Source organism: Mytilus galloprovincialis, chromosome 4 (genome assembly GCF_965363235.1).
Source record: "Mytilus galloprovincialis chromosome 4, xbMytGall1.hap1.1, whole genome shotgun sequence".
Classification (NCBI taxonomy): Eukaryota; Metazoa; Mollusca; class Bivalvia; order Mytilida; family Mytilidae; genus Mytilus; species Mytilus galloprovincialis.
In genome coordinates, this window is record NC_134841.1 from 27,438,617 (window position 1) to 27,466,582 (window position 27,966).

Below are 27,966 nucleotides of genomic sequence, written 5' to 3' on the forward strand. Positions count from 1 at the left end.
TGCATAAGTTGATTGATAGTAGATTATTAACACCCAGTGATATATAACTATTCCATGCTTAGTTCGGTGAGAGACAAGGCTCCGTGTTTAAGGCCGTACTTTGACCTGTAATTGAGAACTTTTTTATACATTGTGACTTGGATGGAGAATTGTCTCATTGGCACACGTACCACATCTTCTTGGCCTTCTTATTTATTATATTATGACGAAGGTACACACAAGAAATATCCAAATTACAAACATAACATGTGAAATAGTCAAGCAATACAGCGACACTAAAATTAAATAAACTAGTGATTGTTCAACAAATATTATTAAACGAAATATGTAAGAATTTTGAAAAGACATAAGACCGTAATGCTACAAAATAACAATAATATTGCACTATTTTCTGTCTGGAATATCTCGCAGGAATATTAATTTCTTAAACTTCTTCTGTGCTTTTAATTTATTAGAATTTGCGTTTAAATCCAGATCATCGATATCTATTATACGTTTTTCATTTGTTATTAAACTATCTGACTTCCACAATGGACCGGGTCGGTTAATTTCTATCTTTCGATGATTTAGTCTTGAAATTTTCCTCCTAGCAGAAAATCCACTGTCACTAATGTTTTCATTTTCTGGAATTGAAACTAAATTTGAGTCAAGGTTAACAACATTTCTAGGCGACATTTTCGGTGGCGGGGAAACTATAGACCTTTCAGGTGTTGCAGAATTTCGATGTGACGAGACGTCGTTTTCAGGAATAGCACCTAAATCAGGCTGTCGTATTTTCATACGCTTAGCACGGTTAGGACGTATTTTGAGAGGAACTACTGGTGATTTTCTACCACTCTCATCTGGGTTATTAATCGGCACTTCTTTCACAATTTTATCAAGCGGTATTATTTCACTTCGTTCGTGTACAGATTCAGTTTGTATAGTTTGTGGTTTTTGAACTGATTCTTTAGAATCTATAGGCGGTAACATAGAAAACGAATTCACATTTCCTTCATTTTTGGATTTGGCAGGCATTTCATTCAGTCGAGAATGAGCAGCCGGGGGACGTTTGTTATTTTCGTGGGCTTTCTTTGTTAAAATATCCTTTTCCATTTTAAGAAATTGTAATGTTTCCTTTTTGGTCCCTCGATTTCGTAAACTGTAATCGACGAAATCATATAAATCTGATGCACTAACGAAACTAATCTTGACACGGTGTGAGCGGCCATTTAATCTCTCCGATAGAGAAGGAAGTGGTATACGTGTCGAGACACGTGATGCTGACTTTGGACGTTTCAATAATCGTTCTCTCTCTTGTTTCACCAGACTGCTTTTACCGATGAGTTCGTCTAATGATGCTGGGCGTCTTGGAATGTTACGTTGAATCGGAAACTTGGGAATATGTTTTGCTCTGACAACCAGGGGTATATTATCTTCATTGTCGCTTTCGTCGCCATCAAATTTGTTCCGTGAATTAGAAATATTTCGTACGCGCTCTGTATATGCAAGCATTGATTCACGTAGCGCCTTTTCCCTGTTTGTCGATTTAGAAGTTTTTAAATTAAATTCCTTTTCATAATTAAAAAGTCGTTTCTGATAATCTTGCTTTATACGAGAAAAACGAGGATTTAAGTGTGGACTTAATCCTGCTGAAAGCTTTCCTGGTGACGCTGGATCAGGTGATGATGACATGTCTTTATGTATTTCCCTGCATCTTTCTGGTGAATAATTGATGACACACGACTCCGCACAACAATCTCTCAGATATCAGTTTGTCTCTAAAAATACAGAATGTATACACTGAATTAGTTGCAGAAAATGTGAAGTGACAGGTTTCTTTTTAACACAAACAATTCCACTATCAAAATAAAGTAACATGTGCTTTAATATATACTGTTACGGTGATATTTTTTTTCACAAGTTTTTGTTTTTAAAATGATATATAACAGATTAATAAAGCGTTTCAGACGCATGAAAAGTGTTCTTTTCCCTTTCGACTACTATACAAGGCAAAATAACAAAGTGGTTGTCGTAGGTTGCTGACTGTCATATTTGTTTTTCGTTAATTTATCGTTGTATCAAATCAGGCCGTATTCTTTTTTCGTTTGAAATTGTTTCACATGTTGTCATGTCTGCAACCTTTTAATGCTGACTATATGGTATTGGTTGCTCATTATTGAAGGTCGCACGGTGCTTTTTAAAATCCGCTCTATTTGGACTCCGGTGGAGTGTCGTCTCGTTGGCAATCATATCGTATCTCCTTATCTTAAGAAGTGTAATAACTATATTATTAAAACTTGCTCCTACAACAGTTCAACCCCTGTTTTAATCATTCTTTGACTTGTGGTTCTAGTGTGTCCCCTCTCATGCTCAAATCCCACCCAATCGCATTATTTTCTGGCCTTTTGAATTCAGCTTGCGGAAATTATATGTAGTAAAAATTAAAACCATCACTTTACCAAACTTATCAAAAATAATAGATCGGTAAAGCAACACGAATAATGGCGAATAAACAGCAACCCAACACCAATTAAATAGAAAGAAAATATAAAGGTTACAAGAATATTGCACTGAGTTCGTAAAAACCGTTATTAATAAGCTAGTAAGAGACAAGAAACATGACGAGAAGTGCGATTAACTAGCTGCACAGTCTAGTCATTTCGAAATAGTCAATAAAAAGATTCAATAAGATCTAAAATATTTTAAAACATTTTTTTTATAATAAAAATTTTAACTGAAGTTTATGAGATCTTCTGGCTTCATCCTCTCAAGAATACCATTTTGATTTCAACTTAGGTAAAATTATCTCCTTCGTCCTATTGAATTTAATACTTATAGTAGCTTATATGTAGACTCTGTAAATAAAATTGGTTGAAGAAATCCAACATTTATTGTTTATATTTAAAAATATCTTTTATGTGACTTGAATAAAAAATGTAAATAAATAATTCAATATTTCAGAATACAATGACAAAGTCAAAATTATCAATAATCAAAAATTGATACCTCGGCAGGAGTCCAGTTATTTAAATATAAATTGCACGGATGCATAAAAATTTTAAATGAATAAACTTAAATGGATAAAACGTGGATAGCTTTTAACAAGAGGGTAGGTCAATAAAGGGCCACGAGACATTTCAACAAGTTTACCTTATCGATGCTCCCGAATACTTGAAGTTAAATTGATTTTAGTGATATTTAGAATTCAATGGTGACCGTCATTTTAAATCAGCACCTGAAAGATATATTTGATACGTATACAGTTATTTGATGAATTTATGAATTGTAATGGTTGATCTAAGTTCATCAATAAAACATTAATTGATGTCTGATATTTATTAGATGTATCGTACTTTAATGTCTTACATTTTGATTTGTTATTTTTTAAACATTTTAAGCCGATTTGGTAGTTACAAATAATACAAAAATGACAAATGTTAAAAACATTAATAGAATGCACCTTCCGTGCAACTAACAACCAATTCGATAAATAGATAAATAAAACGGTTTCAAATCCATGTTTCTTGACGAAAAAAAATGTATACCAATAACTATACCGTTATTTGTTAAACAAGTAATTAAATATTTTTCAATCGATTCAGTGACTTTATATTATTGACATGCATGTTAACAGTTCAATTGTGTCATTTGATTCATCAAGACTCTGATATATTGACTTCTTATAGTCTTATATGTCCCGACATAGCAAAATGACTGTATTGTACTACAGAGAAAACATGTCTTACAAAATCATTATTAGTTAAATTTGCATTTATCAAAATTTACCAGTCACATCTAACGAAACAACTGAAAACCGCAAGTCAGTAGCCAGAAAAAACTCTCTAATTGATATACGAAAAATGATGGAATCGATCACGAGGCTTACTGGCCCTCCTCTTTACTCTAAAACGGAGCGGTCTACGCTTGTTACTTTATTGAAATGTAGTAATGAATGTGGAAGTCAGTACAAAGAACTGTTTTTACACTACTCGGAAATTCAGCACAGTAGTACAATTGGATAAGCTTGGAATTGACTTCTACAGATGGACTTTAATGGATCTTCAATCTGTCGATTACTGTATCTTGGAATTGCAGAAGGTCATTTTTTCTGTGACTGTTTATTACGTCTTTGCACTAAATCCAACGGAAGTTAGACGAGTACTAATTGATAACTCAGTCTTAGATACATAAGTTTTTTATTAGTTGTTATTAACTTTGAACTAGCTGTCAGTAACTGCGAGTACTCTCAGATCTGTACTTAATATTGTCTTTTTATTGTTGGGATGTACAAGTACCTGGCCACGCTCACTCAATGGTTTAGTTATATGTATTTCTATCCATCTGATGAGTCAAGCCTTGTACAACTGATTTTTATAATTCGTACTTATGTTGTACTGTTACACCACTGTCCAAGGTAAGGGGAAGGATGGGGTCCCGCTCACATGTATACCGCCACATTCTGTATGTATCTGCCTGTCCCAAGTCAGTCGCCTGTTATTTAGTTTTTGTCGTTAACTATGTTGATGTGTTACGTATTTCGTTCATATTTTTGTACATTAAAGAGGCCGTTAGTTTTTTCGTTTTAATTGTTTTACATTTATGATTTCGGGACCTTTTATAGCTGACTATGCGCTATGGACTTTGTTCATTGTTGAAGGCCATACGGTGACCTATAGCTGTTAATTTCTGTGTCAGTTGGTCTCGTGTGGAGAGTTTTCTTATTGACAATCATACCACATCTTCTCTTTTATATTGTACGTGTCTTGCAGTATTTATGTCATTGATTACTATCTTAGTCTGCGGTTATTCAATGGCATAGGAAGATCACTGTTATACATAAGGAGATGAGGTATGATCGTCAACGATACAGCAATGCAACAGAGATAAAACGACAAAAATGTGAAACAAGTATTGGGTGCTTCAACAATGAGAAAACACCATACCATATAGTAGACTAAAGGTGCCGACATGGCAAAATGTAAAACAAGTATGGGTGCTTCAACAATGAGAAAACACCATACCATATAGTAGACTAAAGGTGTCGGCATGGCAAAATGTAAAACAAGTATAGGTGCTTCAACAATGAGAAAACACCATACCATATAGTAGACTAAAGGTGTCGGCATGGCAAAATGTTAACAAGTATTGGGTGCTTCAACAATGAGAAAACACCATACCATATAGTAGACTAAAGGTGTAAGCATGGCAAAATGTAAAACAAGTATGGGTGCTTCAACAATGAGAAAACACCATACCATATAGTAGACTAAAGGTGTCGGCATGGCAAAATGTTAACAAGTATTGGGTGCTTCAACAATGAGAAAACACCATACCATATAGTAGACTAAAGGTGTAAGCATGGCAAAATGTAAAACAAGTATTGGGTGCTTCAACAATGAGAAAACACCATACCATATAGTAGACTAAAGGTGTCGGCATGGCAAAATGTAAAACAAGTATGGGTGCTTCAACAATGAGAAAACACCATACCATATAGTAGACTAAAGGTGTCGGCATGGCAAAATGTTAACAAGTATTGGGTGCTTCAACAATGAGAAAACACCATACCATATAGTAGACTAAAGGTGTCGGCATGGCAAAATGTAAAACAAGTATGGGTGCTTCAACAATGAGAAAACACCATACCATATAGTAGACTAAAGGTGTCGGCATGGCAAAATGTAAAACAAGTATGGGTGCTTCAACAATGAGAAAACACCATACCATATAGTAGACTAAAGGTGTCGGCATGGCAAAATGTAAAACAAGTATGGGTGCTTCAACAATGAGAAAACACCATACCATATAGTAGACTAAAGGTGCCGACATGGAAAATGTGAAACAAGTATTGGGTGCTTCAACAATGAGAAAACACCATACAATATAGTAGACTAAAGGTGTCGGCATGGCAAAATGTAAAACAAGTATGGGTGCTTCAACAATGAGAAAACACCATACAATATAGTAGACTAAAGGTATCGGCATGGCAAAATGTAAAACAAGTATGGGTGCTTCAACAATGAGAAAACACCATACCATATAGTAGACTAAAGGTGTCGGCATGGCAAAATGTAAAACAAGTATGGGTGCTTCAACAATGAGAAAACACCATACCATATAGTAGACTAAAGGTGTCGGCATGGCAATATGTAAAACAAGTATGGGTGCTTCAACAATGAGAAAACACCATACCATATAGTAGACTAAAGGTGTCGGCATGGCAAAATGTAAAACAAGTATGGGTGCTACAACAATGAGAAAACACCATACCATATAGTAGACTAAAGGTATCGGCATGGCAAAATGTAAAACAAGTATGGGTGCTTCAACAATGAGAAAACACCATACCATATAGTAGACTAAAGGTGTCGGCATGGCAAAATGTAAAACAAGTATGGGTGCTTCAACAATGAGAAAACACCATACAATATAGTAGACTAAAGGTATCGGCATGGCAAAATGTAAAACAAGTATGGGTGCTTCAACAATGAGAAAACACCATACCATATAGTAGACTAAAGGTGTCGGCATGGCAAAATGTAAAACAAGTATGGGTGCTTCAACAATGAGAAAACACCATACCATATAGTAGACTAAAGGTGTCGGCATGGCAAAATGTAAAACAAGTATGGGTGCTTCAACAATGAGAAAACACCATACCATATAGTAGACTAAAGGTGTCGGCATGGCAAAATGTTAACAAGTATTGGGTGCTTCAACAATGAGAAAACACCATACCATATAGTAGACTAAAGGTGTCGGCATGGCAAAATGTAAAACAAGTATGGGTGCTTCAACAATGAGAAAACACCATACCATATAGTAGACTAAAGGTGCCGACATGGAAAATGTGAAACAAGTATTGGGTGCTTCAACAATGAGAAAACACCATACAATATAGTAGACTAAAGGTGTCGGCATGGCAAAATGTAAAACAAGTATGGGTGCTTCAACAATGAGAAAACACCATACAATATAGTAGACTAAAGGTGTGGGCATGGCAAAATGTAAAACAAGTATGGGTGCTTCAACAATGAGAAAACACCATACAATATAGTAGACTAAAGGTATCGGCATGGCAAAATGTAAAACAAGTATGGGTGCTTCAACAATGAGAAAACACCATACCATATAGTAGACTAAAGGTGCCGACATGGAAAATGTGAAACAAGTATTGGGTGCTTCAACAATGAGAAAACACCATACCATATAGTAGACTAAAGGTGTCGGCATGGCAAAATGTTAACAAGTATTGGGTGCTTCAACAATGAGAAAACACCATACCATATAGTAGACTAAAGGTGCCGACATGGCAAAATGTAAAACAAGTATGGGTGCTTCAACAATGAGAAAACACCATACCATATAGTAGACTAAAGGTGTCGGCATGGCAAAATGTAAAACAAGTATGGGTGCTTCAACAATGAGAAAACACCATACCATATAGTAGACTAAAGGTGTCGGCATGGCAAAATGTTAACAAGTATTGGGTGCTTCAACAATGAGAAAACACCATACCATATAGTAGACTAAAGGTGTCGGCATGGCAAAATGTTAACAAGTATTGGGTGCTTCAACAATGAGAAAACACCATACCATATAGTAGACTAAAGGTGCCGACATGGAAAAATGGGAAACAATTCATAAGAACATATCTATTTGTCGTAGTCGTTATTCCGTCCTTTTTTCCAGTCTCATCACCGAATGCTTACTGTCACTTAATGTTTATTATCAATATCAGCATTGCGGAATATGTTTTAAATGTAAACAATTTTACCATGAAGACGATTCCAGATTAAAAGAAATTACTTGGCATATATATATTATGGTTTATATAGAACGTTATGTTTTATGCATTTGTATCAGAAGACGCATTGCCAATGTTGACAATGTAATTCAACAAACTATTTTGATAAAAATCTGTCACTACAGTACACCAAGTCAAATTATAACAAAAATATTCTGTAGATGATATCAACTCTAATTTCAATTTAAGTATTTATATTTTGACAATGCTTAGCTTAACAATGGTTTCATAGGATAATGTTGGCCATTTTTTACTTAAGTAAGTGATTAAATATTATATTTTAAAACTCCATTTGTAATGTAAATAAAAATATATGGTCCATTTGTACATTTACAATAAAAGACTTCCACCCTGTATAATTAGCTTTCAACTGACAATCAATTCAATACTTCAAGAGTAGAGTATACAAGTCTAAGTAACGAAATGTGCATCAAGTATTCTTACATTTAAAATTTGCCTTTTGTAACACCTGACGATAAAAGTCAATTAATTTAAGGTGACACATATTGTTAAGTAAATATTTATATGTTGGTTTAGCCTTTATTTTGTTAAGAAAATCGTGTGCCTTTTCTTTTACTTGAAAGAGCTATTTACCTGATAGAATCAATAAAGAAATCAAACCTGAAGTAGTACCTACTTTACTTATCACAAAAACCATTTCAACACCAATAGGATTTTAAAATATATGTATACGTTGAAATTAGAGATAAAAAAAAAAAAAGAAAGAACGGTAATTTATACAATGTTCGAATGAGCATTACCATTTCTTCGTCACAAAAAATACGTAAAAAGTTTTTAATCATTCTTGAGCTACGTAAGCTATGATATAAAGTTTAGAATCTTGTACATAGGTTTGTATCAAGTAAATACTAGACCAAATTGAATATTTTATTTCTTCCTCTGGGAATAAAACCATTTCTTCGTCACAAAAAATACGTAAAAAGTTTTTAATCATTCTTGACAATGTAAGCTATGATATAAAGTTTAGAAATGTTGTACATAGGTTTGTATCAAGTAAATACTAGACCAAATTAAATATTTTATTTCTTCCTCTGGGAATAAAAGTAATTTTAGATCTTGTTACTGGTGACTACTTGGTCTTGGTGTTACTTGACTGGAATCCGTTGAACACAAGATTGTTGTAGTCTTATATTTATTTCAGAGAAACTTACTGTCAGATATTCGGATGATATTTGTTTAACCCTTATCTGTCAAAAATATTAAGGAAACAAATGATTGGAGAATAGGAGATATATCGTAGATTTATTTCCTAGGCGTCGATATGCTTTAAAGTATTTGAATGTTTGTCAATGAATCTAAATCAAATACAACAAAGATGTAAACCTAATATGGAAATTAGATTCTATAAAAACAAAGTTTAGATCTAACCGTAACATAAGCATTCACAAATCAATAGTTAGAAAGCAGTTAAAACACATATTTACACACCATTAATCGATGCCAATTTCAAAAGCAAAAGCCAATACAGGAATACAATTAAACTTTAATGACTTATAAATATTATATCTGATAGAAAGTATTATTGACACAGATATCACTGCACGACAGTTTTCACTTCTCTGGAAAAGCAGATTTTGTGTGGAGTACATTGAGGACTTCTGAATTTGCTGGCAGATACCGCCAAATGTTGTCTGTCTGTTATGGAAGGGTATTAGCGCCATTTTAATGTTAAGGATGTTCGATCCTCTCGTTTTTTGACTTTTTTGTCAGATATTCAGAATCCTCTAGTTTTATCCATGCAGTACCAATAGATATTTTGATTGCTAACTCGATTTTTCCTTTTTCAAAATTTATAGTTACTTATAGTCTAAAAAGCCATTTTTGAAAATCTTATGAAAGTCTTTTAAAAATTAAAGCTAAGTGCACAATGTATTTTAAAACAGAGGAGCAAACATACTTGATTGCTGCTATAAACTAAGTCCTTGAACTTAATATTAAAAGTCAGTTTCACTCCAATGTGATTTCCAACAAAAGAAAAGAAATGTAAAGATCTTGATTATGGGAAAAAAGATATTGTCTCAGTATATTTGTAGTATCTGTGACTGACTTTTGTTCCACTGACAAAAAAATGTGTTTCACTTTCAATCAATCAATTGCTAATGTAACGTTGACCTTCAACTTAGGGACTTCAAAATGAAAATGGAAGATTTCATCTAATTGATCATTACTTAACAAATAAAATTGGATACAAGTTCAACATATAATTCAAAAGACAACATAAAGAAACCAAAATTTGCAAAAATTTCATTCTAACATTAACTCCAGTGGCTTTGAATTTTAACCTTTTCACCAAAACGAAAATTTAGTCTATGATTAAAGCTTACATGACCTTGACTTGATAATTGTATGTACTGGTATTTTATAGTTGTTACAGGCGGACAACGTTCTTTAACCCCCAAAAATGTAAACAATCTTGGTTTTGCTTTTTAACACAGGCAATACAGTACATTTTTTTTTTTATTAAATTTAAAGATGTATATACCTCCACTCATTTTGATTCTTTAAACAGTTCTTTAGCTCAGTAAATTAACATATAAATCAGCTTATTTTGCCTTTAGAAAAATGAAAACGGATCTATTCAATTATTATAAAGGTGTAAGATTCTATTAGTATATAAAGTAAGACTTCAGTCATGAATACACCAACAAATTAGATGAACGGTTACATTATAAAATTGGTTACATAACAAAATATGTGAAATCATAAATATCATGTAATCCCTGCGACCATAACAGTTTCGGGAATTAACTTCATAAATGCTCTAGTTGTAACTAGTGTTGGAACTTTGAATACGTATAGAAAAAATATTTAGTGATATAAAACAGTTATTTTCAATGACGTCTTCTCATGTTGAGTACATACACTGCTTTCAAAAAAGTTCTTTTCAAAGACGTCTCATTATTTTTGGTATTTCCACCGTCTTAAACGTGTTTATGGTACATCGAACGAGTGACTGTTTTGGAAATAATTGACCAAAAACAGATGGGTTAACTCAGTGCTACAAGTATCGGAGATCAATATTGACCTTGTGCTATCCAAAGTATTCATGGTTAACAGCTAAATAGCTAAATTGCACCCTAAAAGACTTGAAAAAAAAGCCTTTAAAAAACGAAAGAAAAAAAATGATTTACTTTTACCCTTGATGATAAAATGTTCCTACCTTATTGATGATAGTATCTCCGGTTTTTAGGATTATTTGGTTTCAACTGAACAAACCAACAATATTAATTTGAACTGCACAATCAACCGTTACTTCTTAAAAATACAACTTTATAGTAACGTAGAAGTATTAAACAAATAAATATCCACCATTTATTTTGAAATAATCATTTTGACCATCTATGAGAGATGGCGTTTCGACCGGTACATTCTTTATCGTTTGTCGATCCGGAACGAAATTAATGTATAGATTTCAATTAACAATTAGTGTTCGATTACAACTCAAAGATTTTAATCTGTGAAATTCATGAAATCTTGATGTATTTAGATAAATATTATTATATAGAAGGAATTAATAATCATCGATTTAAACCTTGATACAGACAATCTCTATTTGTTGCATAGAGATTTCATTTCAAATTACAATAACGTTGACGCGTAAAATAAACTAGACGAATTCATATTTCATGCGGTAATAGTAATCCCATAGAAAGAATATGGCACAAAGCCAGTGTGTGTTTATTACATATAGCAGAGTAGGAATTAGTTTTAGTCAAATGCACATTTAAAATATGCATCTTTCCACATCATTTACGTACGATTTTCGGATTTCCTAAGCACTTTTACTGCCCGTCTTTATATTGTTCCGTACAATTCTTGGATACATTTATTTCAATACATACTCAAATTACTTGGTGCTTGACAAGTCGTATACCTCAATTTCAATACAACAAAGCAAAAAAAATAAAAATCTTGTGCCATAAAAGAATAAAACGTCTGCTGATATATGACGCTCCCTACAGACAAATTGACAAACTGACATGTTGCTTATTCGAATAGCAAGCGATCTGTTTAAGTTGAACAAGCAAGTGATAAAGATTTATCTAGTATTGGTTTACTGAAACATTATGATCATATACCGGTTTGTACTAAGTATTGGTTGACTAAACATATGACATTATTGGTTGGCTCAACATATGACATTATTGGTTGGCTCAACATATGACCTTTTTGGTTGACTAATATTTGACATTATTGGTTGACTTAATATATAACTTGGTCTACCTGACATAATCCTGACAGTATTGGCTGACCAAACATATATGACAATATTGATTTTGTTAAACATATGACAGTATTAGATGGCCAAACCTATGCATATCGCTTCTTCTATTTGGTTTATTTAAAATATGATCACATGTTTACTTTGTGTTTGTTGACCATGCACATGGTCACATTTTTATTTACATGTAATGTGTGCCAGCAGATAGGTTACCAACACATACATATAAATAAACTCAGTGGTGTTTGCCGGAAAATTTAATGTAAGCTTATTTCGATTTGGTTTATCAAATAGATTGTCGTAAAAGACAGTTAAAAATGAATAAATTTGAAGTTGTTTTATACTAATCAAAAATAAACTAATAAGCATGTTTCGGGATAAACTTGTGGGCATGCTTCGCGATAAAGTGATGATATAAAAAAGAAGATGTGGTTATATTGCCAATGAGACAACTACCCACAAAAGACCAAATTGACACAGACATTAACAACTATAGGTCACCTTACGGCCTTCAACAATGAGCAAAGTCCATATCGCATAGTCAGCTATAAAAGGCCCCGATAAGACAATGTAAAACAATTCAAACGAGGAAACTAACGGCCTTATTTATGTAGAAAAAGAACGAAAAACATATTGTTACACATAAACAAACGACAACCACTGAATTACAGGCTCCTGACTTGGGACAGGCACATACATAAATAATGTGGCGAGGTTAAACATGTTAGCGGGATCCCAACCCTCCCCCTAACCTGGGACAGTGGTATAACAGTACAACATAAGAACGAACTATAAAAATCAATTGAAAATGGCTTAACTCATCAGATAGACAAATATACAAGTGGACGTGGCCCGGTACTTATACATCCCGACACAAAAAGACAATGAACAGATCTGAGAGTACTCGCAGTTATCTGACAGCTAGTTCAAAGCCACTATTAACAACTAATAAAAAATCATGGAACTAAGACTAAACTATCAATCCGTACACATCCAACATGAACATGTTTCGTGAAAAAGTCGGAGCATGTTTAGTGCAAAATTGATAAGCATGTTTCGTGATAAACTGACGAGCATGTTTCGCGTTATTTAATTTTTAGAGCTTGTTCAAGAAGATTGAAGTTTGTTTTTGCAGAAAAGCAAACGCAACGAACAATCGTCTGTTTCTAAGGGGCAAATGCACCAATGAACAACTCGTAAATAATCAATCTACATAATATCAACCAAGAATGCTCATCTCAATAAACTCATCATAGATACCAGGACTAAATTTAGTATATACGCCAGACGCGCGTTTCGTCTACAAAAGTCTCATCAGTGACGCTCGAATCCAAAAAAGTTTAAAAGGCCAAATAAAGTACGAAGTTGAAGAGCATTGAGAACCAAATTTCCTAAAAGTTTTGCCAAACACATCTATCTAATACAGATAAACAATATTATTCCTGTCTGTCCTTGACAAACAAGATGATATCTTTCAGTTAAATCTTTCATTTATCATATTTGGCAATGGTATTGAAAATGGATACAGGGCTTAATTGACATCTAACCTCAGTAAATAAAAAATGAACAGGTTGATTTGATTGTGTTTAACTTCAATTGGAATGATTACGTGCATATCTGACATCAGTAAGCGAACAGATCAATGAAATGAACATTAATTCGGCTTTATATTAGACCAACACAATTAAAAGATGTGGTATGATTACCAATGAGACAACTCTCCACAAGAGACCAAATAACACAGAAATTAACAACTGTAAGTTACCTTACGACCTTCAACAATGAACAAATAGATATAGGAAGATGTGGTGTGAGTGCCAATGAGACAACTCTCCATCCAAATAACAATTTATATAGCCCATATCTAGTGCCATCCTTTTTAGACTACACCATTGCTTTCTTTCAATATCACTATATATGATATATCCTGCCTTTAAAATGCATTTCTCCCTGCGTTTATGAATGCACAATAAACATCCATACAGAAATTTATTTTAAATAACTTTGAGACAGATGTCATTGCCAATGAGACAACTGTCAACAAGAGACCAAATTAACACAGAAAATAACAACTATTATAGGTCACCGTACGGCCTTCAACAATGAACAAAACCAATTTCGCATAGTCATCTATAAAAGCCTCCGAAATGACAAATGTAAAACAATTAAATACAACAAGAAAACTATATATAATGGCCTGATTCATGTCAAAATAGTGAACGAAAAACAAATATGTTACACATCAACAAACAACAACCACTGAATTACATGATCATGACGAAGAAGTAAGCTTGATTTCCATATATATATGATATGGATAATACGACTTTAATTAATACCTCTTGTAATTCAAATTTAGCTACATACAACAATTGTTTTAGTAAAACTACCCTGTGCCAAAAGTTTTTTAATAGAACAAATTCACCAGCATAATGCTTGTAAAAATTTGGCGGCTTTATGCCGGAGATGTAAATTTTTACAAAATTGTCAAGTCAGATTAAACAAAAATGACTTGCATGCATTAAATTCAGTAATCAGAACTTGCCAACGTCATCTAGTGAATCATCATTACTAACAAGGAAATCGTGTTAATATTTCCTGAAATTAGCATTACAAATAACAAAATCGAGATAATTCAAATGAATGCAAACGTCAACACATTTATTCCATATATATCTTTATGTATTGCCATGGAGAAACATAGATAATACGAAACCCAATAATCACAGACTTAAGCTACCATTACAATGTGATATTGTGACACAAGAATTAAGATAAAAGTTGGTTGGGCTCTAGATTAATTTTGATTTGCTTACGTCACAAAAGTATGTATGTAATATATTGTCAGATGCTTTCTGATTCCATCTCAAAGTTTTTAAAAATAAATTTCTTTATAGATGTTTATTATACATTCATAAATGCGGGGAGAAGTGCATTAGAGAGGCAGGATTTATCATACATGTATATAGAGATATTGAAAAAGCAATGGTGTAGTCTGGAAAGAATAACTTTAGACATAATTTCGGTGTTAATTTTTAAAGAGATATTTTAGAATTCGACAATACTTTGCATTTTGTTAAAAAAAAAAGCACAGCATTGATAAAGAACTCATAGAAGGGACTCTAGATCTTTTTCACTATTGGCTGTTGTCAATCGGATTTTTGATGATTGTTGGCCGGACAATTATTAATTTCAATCTTGTGGAAAAACACAACTGAGAACATTACACGAGTTTTCCCGATGTTTATATTATAGACAAGACATGACAAAACAAGAAGTGTCTTGTTTATATTTTATTTGATAGTGTAGGATAAGCTTAGGATACTCGCTTTCTCTTATGTAAGTCTTAGGTTCTATAGGGCAACATTTGGTGCAGAATAAACTCTCTCTCTCTCTCTCTCTCTCTCTCTCTCTCTCTCTCTCTCTCTCTCTCTCTCTCTCTCTCTCTCTCTCTCTCTGACATTAATTCTTGTCTATATGAAAGCACTGGTGCATGATTAGCATATTCTCTCTGATATATGACCGGGTCTCTAGAAGAACATTTGCTGCAGGAAAACCTTAATCTTTCTGCTATGAATCGTGATTCTATTCGAGTTAATTAAACTTCATGTTTTCAATTATATGCACCCAGAGTATTAGTTTTTGCATGTTCTTCATGGTTAACTTTGTTCATGTCTGTTCTAAGTTGTTAGATGTCTGACAATGCCTAACACTGTGACATAAGTTTGTTTGTATGCTCGTGTACTTCAAATGTGTTTTTTTTTTCCAATTCCCAGATTCACACAGAGGTACGAAGAAGAATTATCAAATATTACATGTTACGTACTTATATGTCTTATATAGTTTGAAAAGCTTTTAAAAGATTTGTGTAAAGTTGTGTTATTTTATGGTTTTATTCCTTTTGATAGTTAAAGTGGCAAACGTCTTTAATTGAATATCTTTTTATGTCATGAAAGTATAGTGTGAAGATTGATTGATTGTCAATATGTGGCCTTGGAAATATAGTGTTAATATATAATACAGTATAGGTATTATTTAGATAATCAATGTCACTATACCAACAGTAGATGTAGTATACAAGGAGGTTTTGAAAAAGGTAGATTTTTTTGTGAAAGAAAAAAACCTATGCAGTAAACCAACAACATGACAAAGAAAACAGGTCAACATATGGTCTTCAATAACAGACGAGTGCTTAATAAGTTAGATAAAGGGTAAAATAGATGTCATAGGTACCAGCATTAAAATGGATTGTTATAAACCGTGATTCATAGAGAGGCGATAACAATGGCAACGCAATAGAAAAGAAACCAGGAATGAGCAAAACAAATACAAACGTCAATCAGAACAATTCAAAGTTAGACGCAACCACGGTTTATGATTGAAACTGAATCAATGCAAGAAAATGATATGTCTAATTCGAAACATAAATCGAAGTAAGACAATATCAAGATCAATTAGAAACTGTTAAAAATAAAAGAAGAACAATATCACTGTCAATAAAACAAATACAATCATTGACCCATACCATGACAAATCGAGAAAAGACAATGCTTTGGCTAATCACAAACTGTTAATCGGAAAAGACAATACATTGGTTAAGTCTTAAATGATAATAGAGGGAAAATAATACCAGATAGATTAAGAAGATGTGGTCAAATTGCTAATAAGACATCTCTCTAATTGAGACCAAATGACATAGAAGTTAACAACTATAGATCACTGTACTACCTTCAACAATGAGCAAAACCAATACTGCATAGTTAGCCATAAAAATGCCCCAAATGACAAATTTAAAACAATTCAAACGAGAACATTCACGGCCTGATTTATATAAAAACAATGAACGAAATACAAATATGATATACAACATGGTATAGGAACGTACAAAATGTAACGGGGTTAAACAATTTACCGATCGCCCAACCATCCCAGCTATGTAACAGTACAACATATGAAAAAAACTATAAAATTCAGTTGATAAGGACTTAATTGGTTTTAGTTATTTGGTTTTAGTTATTAAAATAAAGCAACACAAACGAAACTTTATTCAATACTCACGTGATTATTCTTATATTTGAAATGAACGTAGAGTTAACAACAGTTAAACGACATTGCCCAGAGGTACTGTGCACAGTATTGATGATATGTGCCATGTACATAATTCAATGTATTATCTTAATATCTAGTGAAAGGATGTATCATTTTATTTTCTAATGTTTCAGTAAATAACAATTTAGGCCAAGATAAATCCATTTTGTTAAGTTAAACGTCAATTTACAAAAACCCAAGTCTTACGACTCCACAGTATGTATAAAATGGGATGTTCTTATGGTTTACACATGGGAAACTAATGTTTTTGACAAAAAAGAGTGTTCAGTTATTATAATTCGAACGGTTATAAAAAAACAAGCTTATAATTTTGTGTGTCAGACTCGCTTTTTTCTTCCAAAGATCATCAGCTAGTGACGCTCAAAACAAAATAGTAAAAAAGTAAAAAATTTAGTACGTAGTCGTAGAGCAATATTTGACCATTCAATTACAACTTTCATTGCTTCCATAAGGCATTTTCTTTGTACTGTCTGATATTTGATTATATGTATCTTATTAAATCCATGACTTCATCAAATAGTATTTAAAAAAAGATTTTTACTACACATACATTGAACATAGTGTATATATTAGAATCAAATTTTAAAGATATTTCTTGAGATGTATAACATCTCAAATATTAATTCATTTGGTTATAGCTACATTGAAGAGCATCAATTTCATAGCGAAAATCCACGTGTAAAATGTATGGTTATCTTCTAAAATAATGATGTACAATATTCATCTATTTACTAAGAATTTTTAGTCTTACAAGATTACTAGTATGTGAAATTGAGTGCATTCACTAAAAAATTTGTGTTTTATTTCATAAAGACTGACATGTGTTCTTCATGAACTTCAAATACTCATTACTTGAGAGAACTGCTTGAAACTGGAGCATGACGAATGTAGTAATAATTTTTAAAATACAGAATAATAGATTTCAATATGTCAACAATGCAGAAAGAATATATAAACACGTCTAATAAAAAAGTTAAGTACGAGATTAAATTTGCAATGCTCTTCAAAACTTAATAAAAGCATTATCTATTATAAATGTATAGAAAATTTTATTTTCATTTACTGGGTATACACCCCGTTACTATTGTAATCTGAACCTTGTCTTTGTGTCAACACTCTTACTTCCTACAGGTTTAGTAGCTAAGCCTGAACTCTGCTATTTCACAATCAAATAAACTAAATTATTGAGCAATTGTACGAATAATTTGAAATTGAGAAACATGTGTTCAACCCTAGGAAACAAGAAAACAAACAATAAAACAAAGAACAACAAGGCAATGTGTATGACAGCTACCATTAAAGATACTACATGTATATGATATAGACTGTACTACATAATCCAGACCAATTAATTTAATTTAAAGGTATACTATGTAACCCAGGGGCCTGGTTTTCGAAAGTATCATAAGATATGTCATAAGATATATCTTAGGACATATTTTATGATCATCTTATGACTATCATATGATATGTCATAGGATGTAAATCAAAGCTGTCTTAAGAGAGTCATAGCTATGATGCTCTTATGACTGTCATAAGTGAACATTATTTTCTATTATTTTAAATAATGTTTAAAAAGTATAAAATATAAGAATGAAAATGTATGTATGAACATATTAGTTATTACTATTCTTAATATTTACGAATATTTTATTTTTTCATTATAATGAACCTGAAATTTTATACTAAAAGGAATTGAAATATGAGTTCATAATTTGTTTAAATTTAGTTTGTTAAATATGTTTAATCTTGAACTTCGCTTTTGTGTATCATCATACATGCATTGTTATTTAACTGTGAATACTTTTTAGATTCGGTACATCGAGTACCCGCTTACAAATTTGTCCGTGAACATAGGTAAATATAACTACTATTAAATATACAAAAAACGAAATAATATGATTATCTATTGTACAAAACCATAAGTTAGAAAAGAATTCCAAATTGTATGTCGCAGGAGGTTCAAATTTTAGTTCACGTAGTAATAAACTCTTTACTATTTAGCTAACCGAGAAACGCAACAAATATTTTTATTACAATTAATATGAAATTATGCCAAAAAAGTCATGAAAAGTAATTAAAATTTTAGCTGACAATCATAAGACCATCATAAGTCATGTCGCGAGAGGTCTTAAGTTTACGACAAAAGTTATGACAAATCGTAACTTAGGACACTTTCGAAAACATATCTTACGACTATGACATGTCCTAAGACCATCATAAGACATGTCTTAGTCATAAGATACTTTCGAAAACCAGGCCCCAGACCTATTAATTTAAAGATAGTTATACTACACAATCCAGTCCAAGTAAGGAACTATATAATCCAGGGGCCGTGTCAACGAAGCTGTCCTAGGACTAGGACATGTCTTAGGATGGTCTTAGTACACGTCTTAGTCCTAAGTCAGGTTAACGAAAGTCTCCTAAAATAAGATATGTCCTAAATTTGGTCCTAAAGTTAGGACATACAAATAGGTGTCTTAGGATAGTCCTAAAGGTTACAATGTCCTAAAACGTAATAAAAACAGCAAATATGGCATAAACTCAATACTAAAAATAATAATACAATATTAAACTATCAAACTGTTATAAGAATTAAATTAATAAATCAATTTGTTTTCAATTTTTGTTAAAGATTCAATTGTATTACATTAAATTATTTCGTGCAACCTTTTTTGAAGCCTAAAAATTTCTATCAGTAAAGCAACATTTATGCGACTTACCAAAACGGTGCAATAAAAATTTAAATATGGGAAAAAAATTACTTCTTTTTTAACTAATCCTCATTCGATACATGTAATGAAATCGAGTGGACCTAAGGACAAAACTAGTTTACGTTCTAAAATTGCAGCACGAATATCTCATTGATAAAAGTTTTGTGACTATTTACTTTTGTTTTCGTATTAAATTTATTTATCTTCCATCATATTTTTAAATAACGTATTTATTAGTATTAATTTAAGTTAAATCTTTAACTTTTATTTTCCGTTAATTGTTTTCCCTCTCTTTACATATATAAATATTAAAATACAATAAAATCTATGTCATAGAAATCTCTTTATAATTTTTTCACTTAAATACATATATGTGTTAGGATAGTCCTAGGACCATCGTAGTTAGGACTATCCTAAGACAGCTTTGTTTTACATCCTAAGACATGTCTCAGACACGTCCTAAGACCATCCTAAATAATATCCTAAGACCAATCTTAGGACATATCCTAGGATACTTTCATTGACACGGCCCCAGACCAATTATTGTCTACATAAGAAACTATCAAGAATTGTAAATTTTAAAAGCCTCAAAATAACACATCTTGGTTACTACATGCAAACCAACGATATAATTTACTAAACAGTTTAAGCTACAAAAGCTTCAAATGTTAAGTGTCGCAGACTACAAAACCAAAGTCCGAATGTAAACCAATGTTTAAGCTGTACAAATCACCTAATGAAAAGTGCTAACTAATTCGAAACAACGTTCTTCTTTAGACAGAGGTTTTAGCTGTAAATATCAGAAAATGCCCAACTTGCCTGAATCCAAACCACCATTCCAATAAAGAACAGCCTGTAAAATAACGACTGAATTAACCCAACGTTCTCATTTAGACACAGAGTCAAGCTGTACAAGACGCCACATCAACGCAAGTGCGACTAAATTCAAAGCAGAATTTCGATTGCAGGAAGACACTAGGATAGTTTTTGAGAAAGGAAGACCAATTCGCAATCTACCAACGAGTGTCAGGATTATTTGTGACATATATCCCTAGAGATAAGGGAGTATAAGATGTAAGACACCTTTGAGTATGTCTTTGCATACAAATAGGAAATTGTCTCGTGTGTGACATAGAAGTTCAATTAAACAAATAAATTATACCCCAATGTATGAATCGATTACATCATATGGCTTTAAATATTTGATTTTCTCATTAGCCATTAATATGGGTTTAAGTATGTGTGTTATGCCAAATACAATATCAATTGACATTATCTAAAAACATATAAACAAATATGCATGATAACATAGAAATCGACCGTAATTGAGGTTTGATATATTGAACCGTTTATTAAATTATAGAAGGGACTTGGTTTATAACCCAATCATTTGTCCACCGATACACCCGATCATCCATCCTAATGCTAATAGGTACATATCCTTGTACGTTATTTCTTTATCATTTATCTCATAAGGAAGTAAAGCATAGCTTAATTTATCAATAGATGGAACAATAAACTTTGTGTTTATTTTCAGCAAATTACAAAAATAAGTATCCACTCAGTGTTTAGAGCCAAGAAGCTGTAAAAAACGACAACAAACACTTAGGTATTATATATAATATATATATACATATGCGCTTTGTTTAAATATACTTTTTCTCTTTTTTTTTTTGTCTTTTTGGAAAATGTTGTTTGTGCTGTTTTTAGACCCTTCTACAACGAAATTTGTTTTACATGCACACGTATAAAAATTGCGGTTTTTATCCAACGCAATCATAAGTTTGAACGTAGTTTTCAATTTAGACTCGTTTATATTTTTTCGTTTGGGCTTGTATCATATTTTCTCTCCGGTTTATATGATCCGTTCATCCTATATTGACTTTTAAAATTCAAGAGTCTATCTAAAAATGAGGGTACTTTTTATATGGATTCCAAATACCGTTTCGATCCCTAACATCACTGAAGAGACATTTATTGTCGAAATCCGGATCTGGTGTACTAAAAAAATATTGACACCGTATGTTTGTGGCATAACATCGTGGCCACAAGTTAATTTATTTTTCTGTTTAGTATTAAATTTATATTAAGATCCATTTTGTTACATCTTGTGATCAATTTTATTTGGCAATCGCCAATGGCAGTCAGCAGGGTTAAAGAACATCAGTTGTTCGACCTGTTAGTCAAATGCGTTTTGTTTAAATATACTTTTTCACTTTTTTGGTCTTTTGGAAAATGTTGTTTGTGCTGTTTTTAGACCCTTCTACAACGAAATTTGTTTTACATGCACACATATAAAAATTGCGGTTTTTATCCAACGCAATCATAGGTTTGAACGTAGTTTTCAATTTAGACTCGTATATATATATATGTATATTTACGAAATCAAATGTAGTTGGAAAACATATATGAAAAAATCTATTCCAACAATGGCTTGATCAATGTTAGTAAAGATATCGATTGCTGTGTTCCAAACCCTTTAAACTCTAGATAGGCCCAAATTCCTATTCCAATTTATGTGTGGACAAACAAACCAAAAAAAATGGAACGAAAAGAGTGACCAAACCATGTTTAAAAACTTTGTTTTTGAGAGGTAAAGGTTGAGCTTTAGTGAAAATCTCAAAATTATCAATTAAACTGTTGTCAAACTATATGGCAAAGAAATGACTCCAAATGTACCAGGAATTGATAGCGTATTTTGGACATTCATGTTATATATAAATACTAAATCAAACACCCCAAAACCATGAACCAAACCAGGGAAACTTTTCTGTTATATTAGATATCTCTATCAATAATCCTAATCCATAGAAAATAATTAACCTGTTCTATAATTCAAAACATTTATCAAACAAGACCACTTGGAATGCAAAAATGATCCATTTTATTAACCCTACGTTTTGTACATATATTCCAGATATTAATAAGGCAAATTAAATTCAAGGTCACCATCTGAGTAGTACGGAATGTCTATATATCTCACATCTTAACAAATTGTGGTCAATATATAGCATTGATCTACAATCAATGTATGACCTTGTCAATATATAATGTTTGTTTATCAATATATGAAAGATCAGTAAAGATCTACTAATAATTGGTGTAATTTAAATATTTCTTTATTTGTGTTAAATGTCAGTGTAAACTTCTTGTACAGAGGGTCAAGTGTCAACAATTTCAGCCAATGTTTTGTTAGTCGTTACTTTGCTTTATCTTTATACTTAATTTTATAAAAATAAAAAATAAGACAACATGATGGTTTTATTTAGATCAAGTTGGTTGTGTTTCTTGGGAAGTCTACAAATTAAACAGTACAGATTTCCCAGGGCCGTAACTAGCCTCTTTTAAATGTGAGGCAAAATATATTCGCCGACCGTAGCGAGGCGAAAAATTTTCGGCGAGGGTCTGGTGGCCACTCAAGACACCCAGAAGCTCTGAGAAAGCTAACACAAAATCGTGCATTCTGAGAGTTTCCAGCTTCACACTCTTTCTTTCAGCTATTTTTTTCGACAATCTTCCGGTCTCAAAGCAAATATATAGATTCATTGTAATTTAAGACTTTTAGGTTTTAAGGATAACATTAAAAGACCGATATGCAGGATAAAGCAAACATTGTTATTCTCATAATCATTAATATGGGATCTTTCTGTTCTGTTCTTGTCTTGTATTGTGTTTACACTTTGGTGAGTTTTTAACCGGATTTTTGTGACAAAAATGTCGGTTATTGATTTGGGGTGTACGGCGGGCGTGCGGTCGGCAGGCAAATGTTGTCCGTTCATTTACTCATGGACTCTTCAACCAAAGCTTTTAAAATTTTAATATGTTGTTACTGACAACAAAATGGAGGTCAAGTTCAATAACGACGATTTTGACTTTTATTTAGGACTGGATTTAAATATAGTGACAGTGCAGTATTATACTTTAAGTACTGCTTAATTCGACACTAGGGACCCTCTTGAACTTGTTTCATGTAATTACTGATTCTTTCATTGTTGAAGAACCTCCAGCAACTATCAAGATGAAGAACAGGAATAAAAACCCTGACCATTGATAATTTGTATTTTTTCTATGCATTGACATTGTGTGCGACTACTTCTCGTGCACGATTCCATATTCCTTTATTTTCTATTAAAGGGTCTGAACACTACTTAATGCACGTTTAACCCTTCAATATAAAAGGTCTTATGGCAATACATAGTAGTTTTTTTCAACTGATTTGAAGCCGGAAGATTGGTCGGTGGTCTTACTTTGATTTAAAACATGTCAGCTATCTAGTTTTATCTACAAAAAAGAGCAAGTTTTGTATTCTTTGATTTTAAGTTAAACTCACGAAGAAACGAACAATTATTCTGTGTCCAGTAGCATCGTATTTTCTAAAAATATTGCAATGTCTGGACATCGGTGGACATGCAACATTTCCAAACCACTCATTTACAATTGCAATACAACATTTAGACTATAGTCATACAGTATGACAATAAATGAACAAAAGTCCAACACGGGTACAAATAAGACAAATGGATCTCGAAAAATATGCAGGGGTGACATCAGAGAGTGAAGAGAACTTGCTTGTTGTAAGACACTTGTCGTGAATACAATTTAATATGAAGACAAGCTTTTGTTAATTTGTTTCAACTTTTTTTTTTTTTTTACATTTCCAGCATGAGGCATTTGCCTCATTTGCCTCCATGTAGTTACGGCCCTGTTTCCTACTGATCTTTCTATAATAGGAAGTTAAACATTTTCTTTTACGCCAACAATTTTACATAAGGTATCTTTTAATTGACTTTCTCCTGGTCGAAACCACTATTTTAGTCCTATCATCATCATCACCATTTAAAGAGTCAGACTTGGTGCTTTAGTGCTTCGGTTCCAAGAGAATGAAAATATTGCCCCAAAATGTCTGTCCTGAAAAGGTCTTTTATTTTTTCTGAAGTTTTATAAGTGATCAAATAATTCTAATCTTTTGATACTGAATGTACATGAAATAATTTTGTACCAGAAACTAGCACCTTAAGCTTCTATTGTTTTATCAATCTATAATAAAAACCGACTTTGTACAAGATCATAGGAAGCCGAATTACATCTGAAATTAGTAATAATTTTCTTAAGAAAATAATTCTCTTTTCATTCTCAACAATCATTTTTCTTATAATTTACACTCAAGCTTATCTAATGGTATTTTTACCTAATACGTTTCAGTAAAACTAATGGAATAATGTTATCACTTGTATGACTTATAGTTATGCAATAGTTAAAAAAATCATACGTAACGTTTACTTTGTTACAAAAACTTCAATCACTTTGATTTTCCAATTGCCGATTGATAGAATAAATTATTTCCATTGACAATCTAACTATTAAAGATTCTTTATATAAAGACAAGTGGGATCAAAAACGTTTTTAATTTTAATTTTTAGGAAAAACCCGAGCCCTTTTGATATGGAATAGTGTTATCTTGTCGTTTTTAACCTACTGTGATTTGAGTTATGTGATCATTGGCGGTATCTTGTTCTAGTCGAGCTTTATTCATAACATTTCAATGGTAACAAAAAAAAGTTGGTATTACTGTTCATGGAAACAATGTAAATATTTCATAAAAGAAAAAACTTTATCCCTCTGTTTACTTTTCTCCATTTAATAGTTTTATTTATTTCTTTTTAATACTATCAATATTGACGTATAACATAAACTACCTATAGAACTAAGTTCGACATCAAATTGGACTTTACAATAGTCTCTTTCAATACAATTATTTTTGAGTTGAATTACTAACATTTAATTATATGGCGCAAATGTTGATCTATGTTGGGTTCATGAAAACTTAATTAAATAACTCAATTTATGAAGACTAACTGCACTCTATAAAACGAATAATGTAAAATTGTATTTACATTGTATTACAAAAGCGCATAAACCTTTATATTTCCATTCGTGATATTTAACAAACTTTTAATGATAATTTTATTACTTTTTGAAGGATTTTGTTTGTGTTGCTGATTCAAAAACTGACTTTGCGATCTCAGTATTATCATTACAGCCTGACTAGGTGTAAATCTTGTATAAACCAAATATCTGTTCAGTTAAAATCGTTCACAGTTTTTGAGTCAGGTGAATATCTAATATTGATATTATGCAATTTCTATTAAAATCTTTTGTAATGATGAATACGAAAGTAGAATCGTAAAACATCATATATTACTGTAAACGAGAGGCATCTATACCAAGGACATAGGAACACCTAAAAAAAGCTTTAAGATAAATATGATTGCAACCAAATGTATAATGCTTTACTCTGCGGTTTTATTTCATATTACTTTTAGAGTTACTGTTTAGATAAGCAACTTGTCTTTGTCATGGCTTTACTTTTGAATTTTCGAATATATCTGTTGAATGATGACATACTTATAAACGCTGTCAAGAAAGTTTCCACAAGCTTTACACGGCTTCTGATTGTATACAATTTCCGTTTTTAATGACAACACGAACACAGTAAAATGATTTGGTATCAATTTTTACATTCTGTAAGTTTCTGGACAATTTTTATTAAAAAAACCTTTTTAAAACAGATTTAGAAAGAAAATTATCTCTCTGGTTATCTGGTAATTGAATTTGAAATTTTCTTTGAATTACATGTTTTTAAGAGTCTGGGAGATCATCATTTCTGTATCTCGTATTTACAATAGAATATACAGGAAAGAGAAAATGAATATATATATATACATATATGGGACATACCTGTGACAGACATGAGAAAATCCTATGCTATAACACACTGCAGTGATCAGCTGTATATATTGATTACTAACTTCTAGGTATATATATTTTATGACGGGTCTAGTTCCATTGATAAAGACATTTAAATCTATAATGACAATAATAACGTCATTTTAATCACCCCACAAAGGTCCCCACGGAATGAATACATACTAATTACGAAAACGGTGTCATAATGATTTTTAGGCCTTGACAGAATATTAAAACTGAAAATATAGTTTTACATAGGTAATAGTTTTTGATGTTTTCTTCAGAAGATTTAATGTTAAATATACCATTCAAATGTAGTGACTAGATTTTAAATGAGACATGAAATAAAATGAAAGTATGTTCTAATAAGTTTTAAATTGCACAGAATTACAGCAAAATGTTACGAATAAAAGTTAACTTCCTTCTTTATAAAATATAATGGCTTTTTCATTTTGGGCCACACAAACATTTGTATGGTAAAAAATACATAAAGTTTGTATACCGTGCGTGATTCAATCAAGAACATATTGATATTTCGACTTTCTTTGAATTTGCAGACGGCATTTGTCTAAACAAACTATGTGTTAATGCATATATTCAGGACTTTTAAATATTTATATTGTTTTATTATTCCAATTATGGGAGTTTTTTGTATTTCAATGCAGGTGGAGTAAAGAAAACTACTGGTATTTTATCATTTAGAAAATCCGAAATTGTATTCATCCTCTAACAGATATTTGGCTGCTTACTAATACTGGATGCACAACTGCATTGCATAGAGTAGAGATGATGTGAATATGATCTGTTTTGCTATCAAAAGACGGTTTTGACCGAAGATATTTAACACACAAACACACTCGACGGAGGACATTTTATCGCATTGATAGGATACTTTAGCAAAAACATATGATGTTTTAACGACAAGGTATACCCTATTTACACGAAGGATGTTTTAAACTATTTTAGCGAATGTGTACTCATCAATACACATTTTAGCAACCGAAATTAATCAGTAAAATAAACAAAAATATAGAATCATGACAGCACAATTCAAAATATATCATGTCCATTAAAATACAACACAAAAAGTATGAAAAATTAATTCAAATTTAATAACTAAGTCCGTTCTAGCCTTGAATACGTATCCTAGAGAACGAAATTAATGGGCTCTTGATATACCACTGTACAAAACTGTATATAAAGTGCGAATCCAGCTAGTTCATTTTCACTGTCATATGCGGGTATGTCTATTGTAGAATAAAGGATCATGGGAAAACTGTATTTGTTTACGTTTTGAAAATACCAAATTAATTGATTTGAAGGAAAGTTTTTACATATTTTCATTGTGATATGTCTTTATTATG

At 31.9% G+C, this 27,966-nt stretch overlaps 1 protein-coding gene across 3 annotated transcripts; it reads right to left on the reverse strand.

Moving 5' to 3' along the window:
* Nucleotides 1-294: 294 nt before the first annotated feature.
* Nucleotides 295-26,736, reverse strand: LOC143071752 (uncharacterized). Of its 3 annotated transcripts, XM_076246300.1 has the most exons (3): nucleotides 26,594-26,712; nucleotides 3,133-3,217; nucleotides 295-1,760 (listed from the first exon to the last, which is right to left on the reverse strand). In XM_076246300.1, the coding sequence occupies exon 3, from the start codon at nucleotides 1,672-1,674 to the stop codon at nucleotides 385-387; it is 1,290 nt and encodes a 429-aa protein (XP_076102415.1). In that variant the 5' UTR covers nucleotides 1,675-1,760; nucleotides 3,133-3,217; nucleotides 26,594-26,712; the 3' UTR covers nucleotides 295-384. The 3 variants fall into 3 exon arrangements, with proteins under 3 accessions (XP_076102415.1, XP_076102414.1, XP_076102416.1); XM_076246299.1 differs by lacking the exon at nucleotides 3,133-3,217 and having other exon boundaries at nucleotides 26,594-26,736; XM_076246301.1 differs by lacking the exons at nucleotides 3,133-3,217; nucleotides 26,594-26,712 and adding an exon at nucleotides 10,971-11,116.
* Between the last annotated feature and the right edge of the window lie 1,230 nt (nucleotides 26,737-27,966).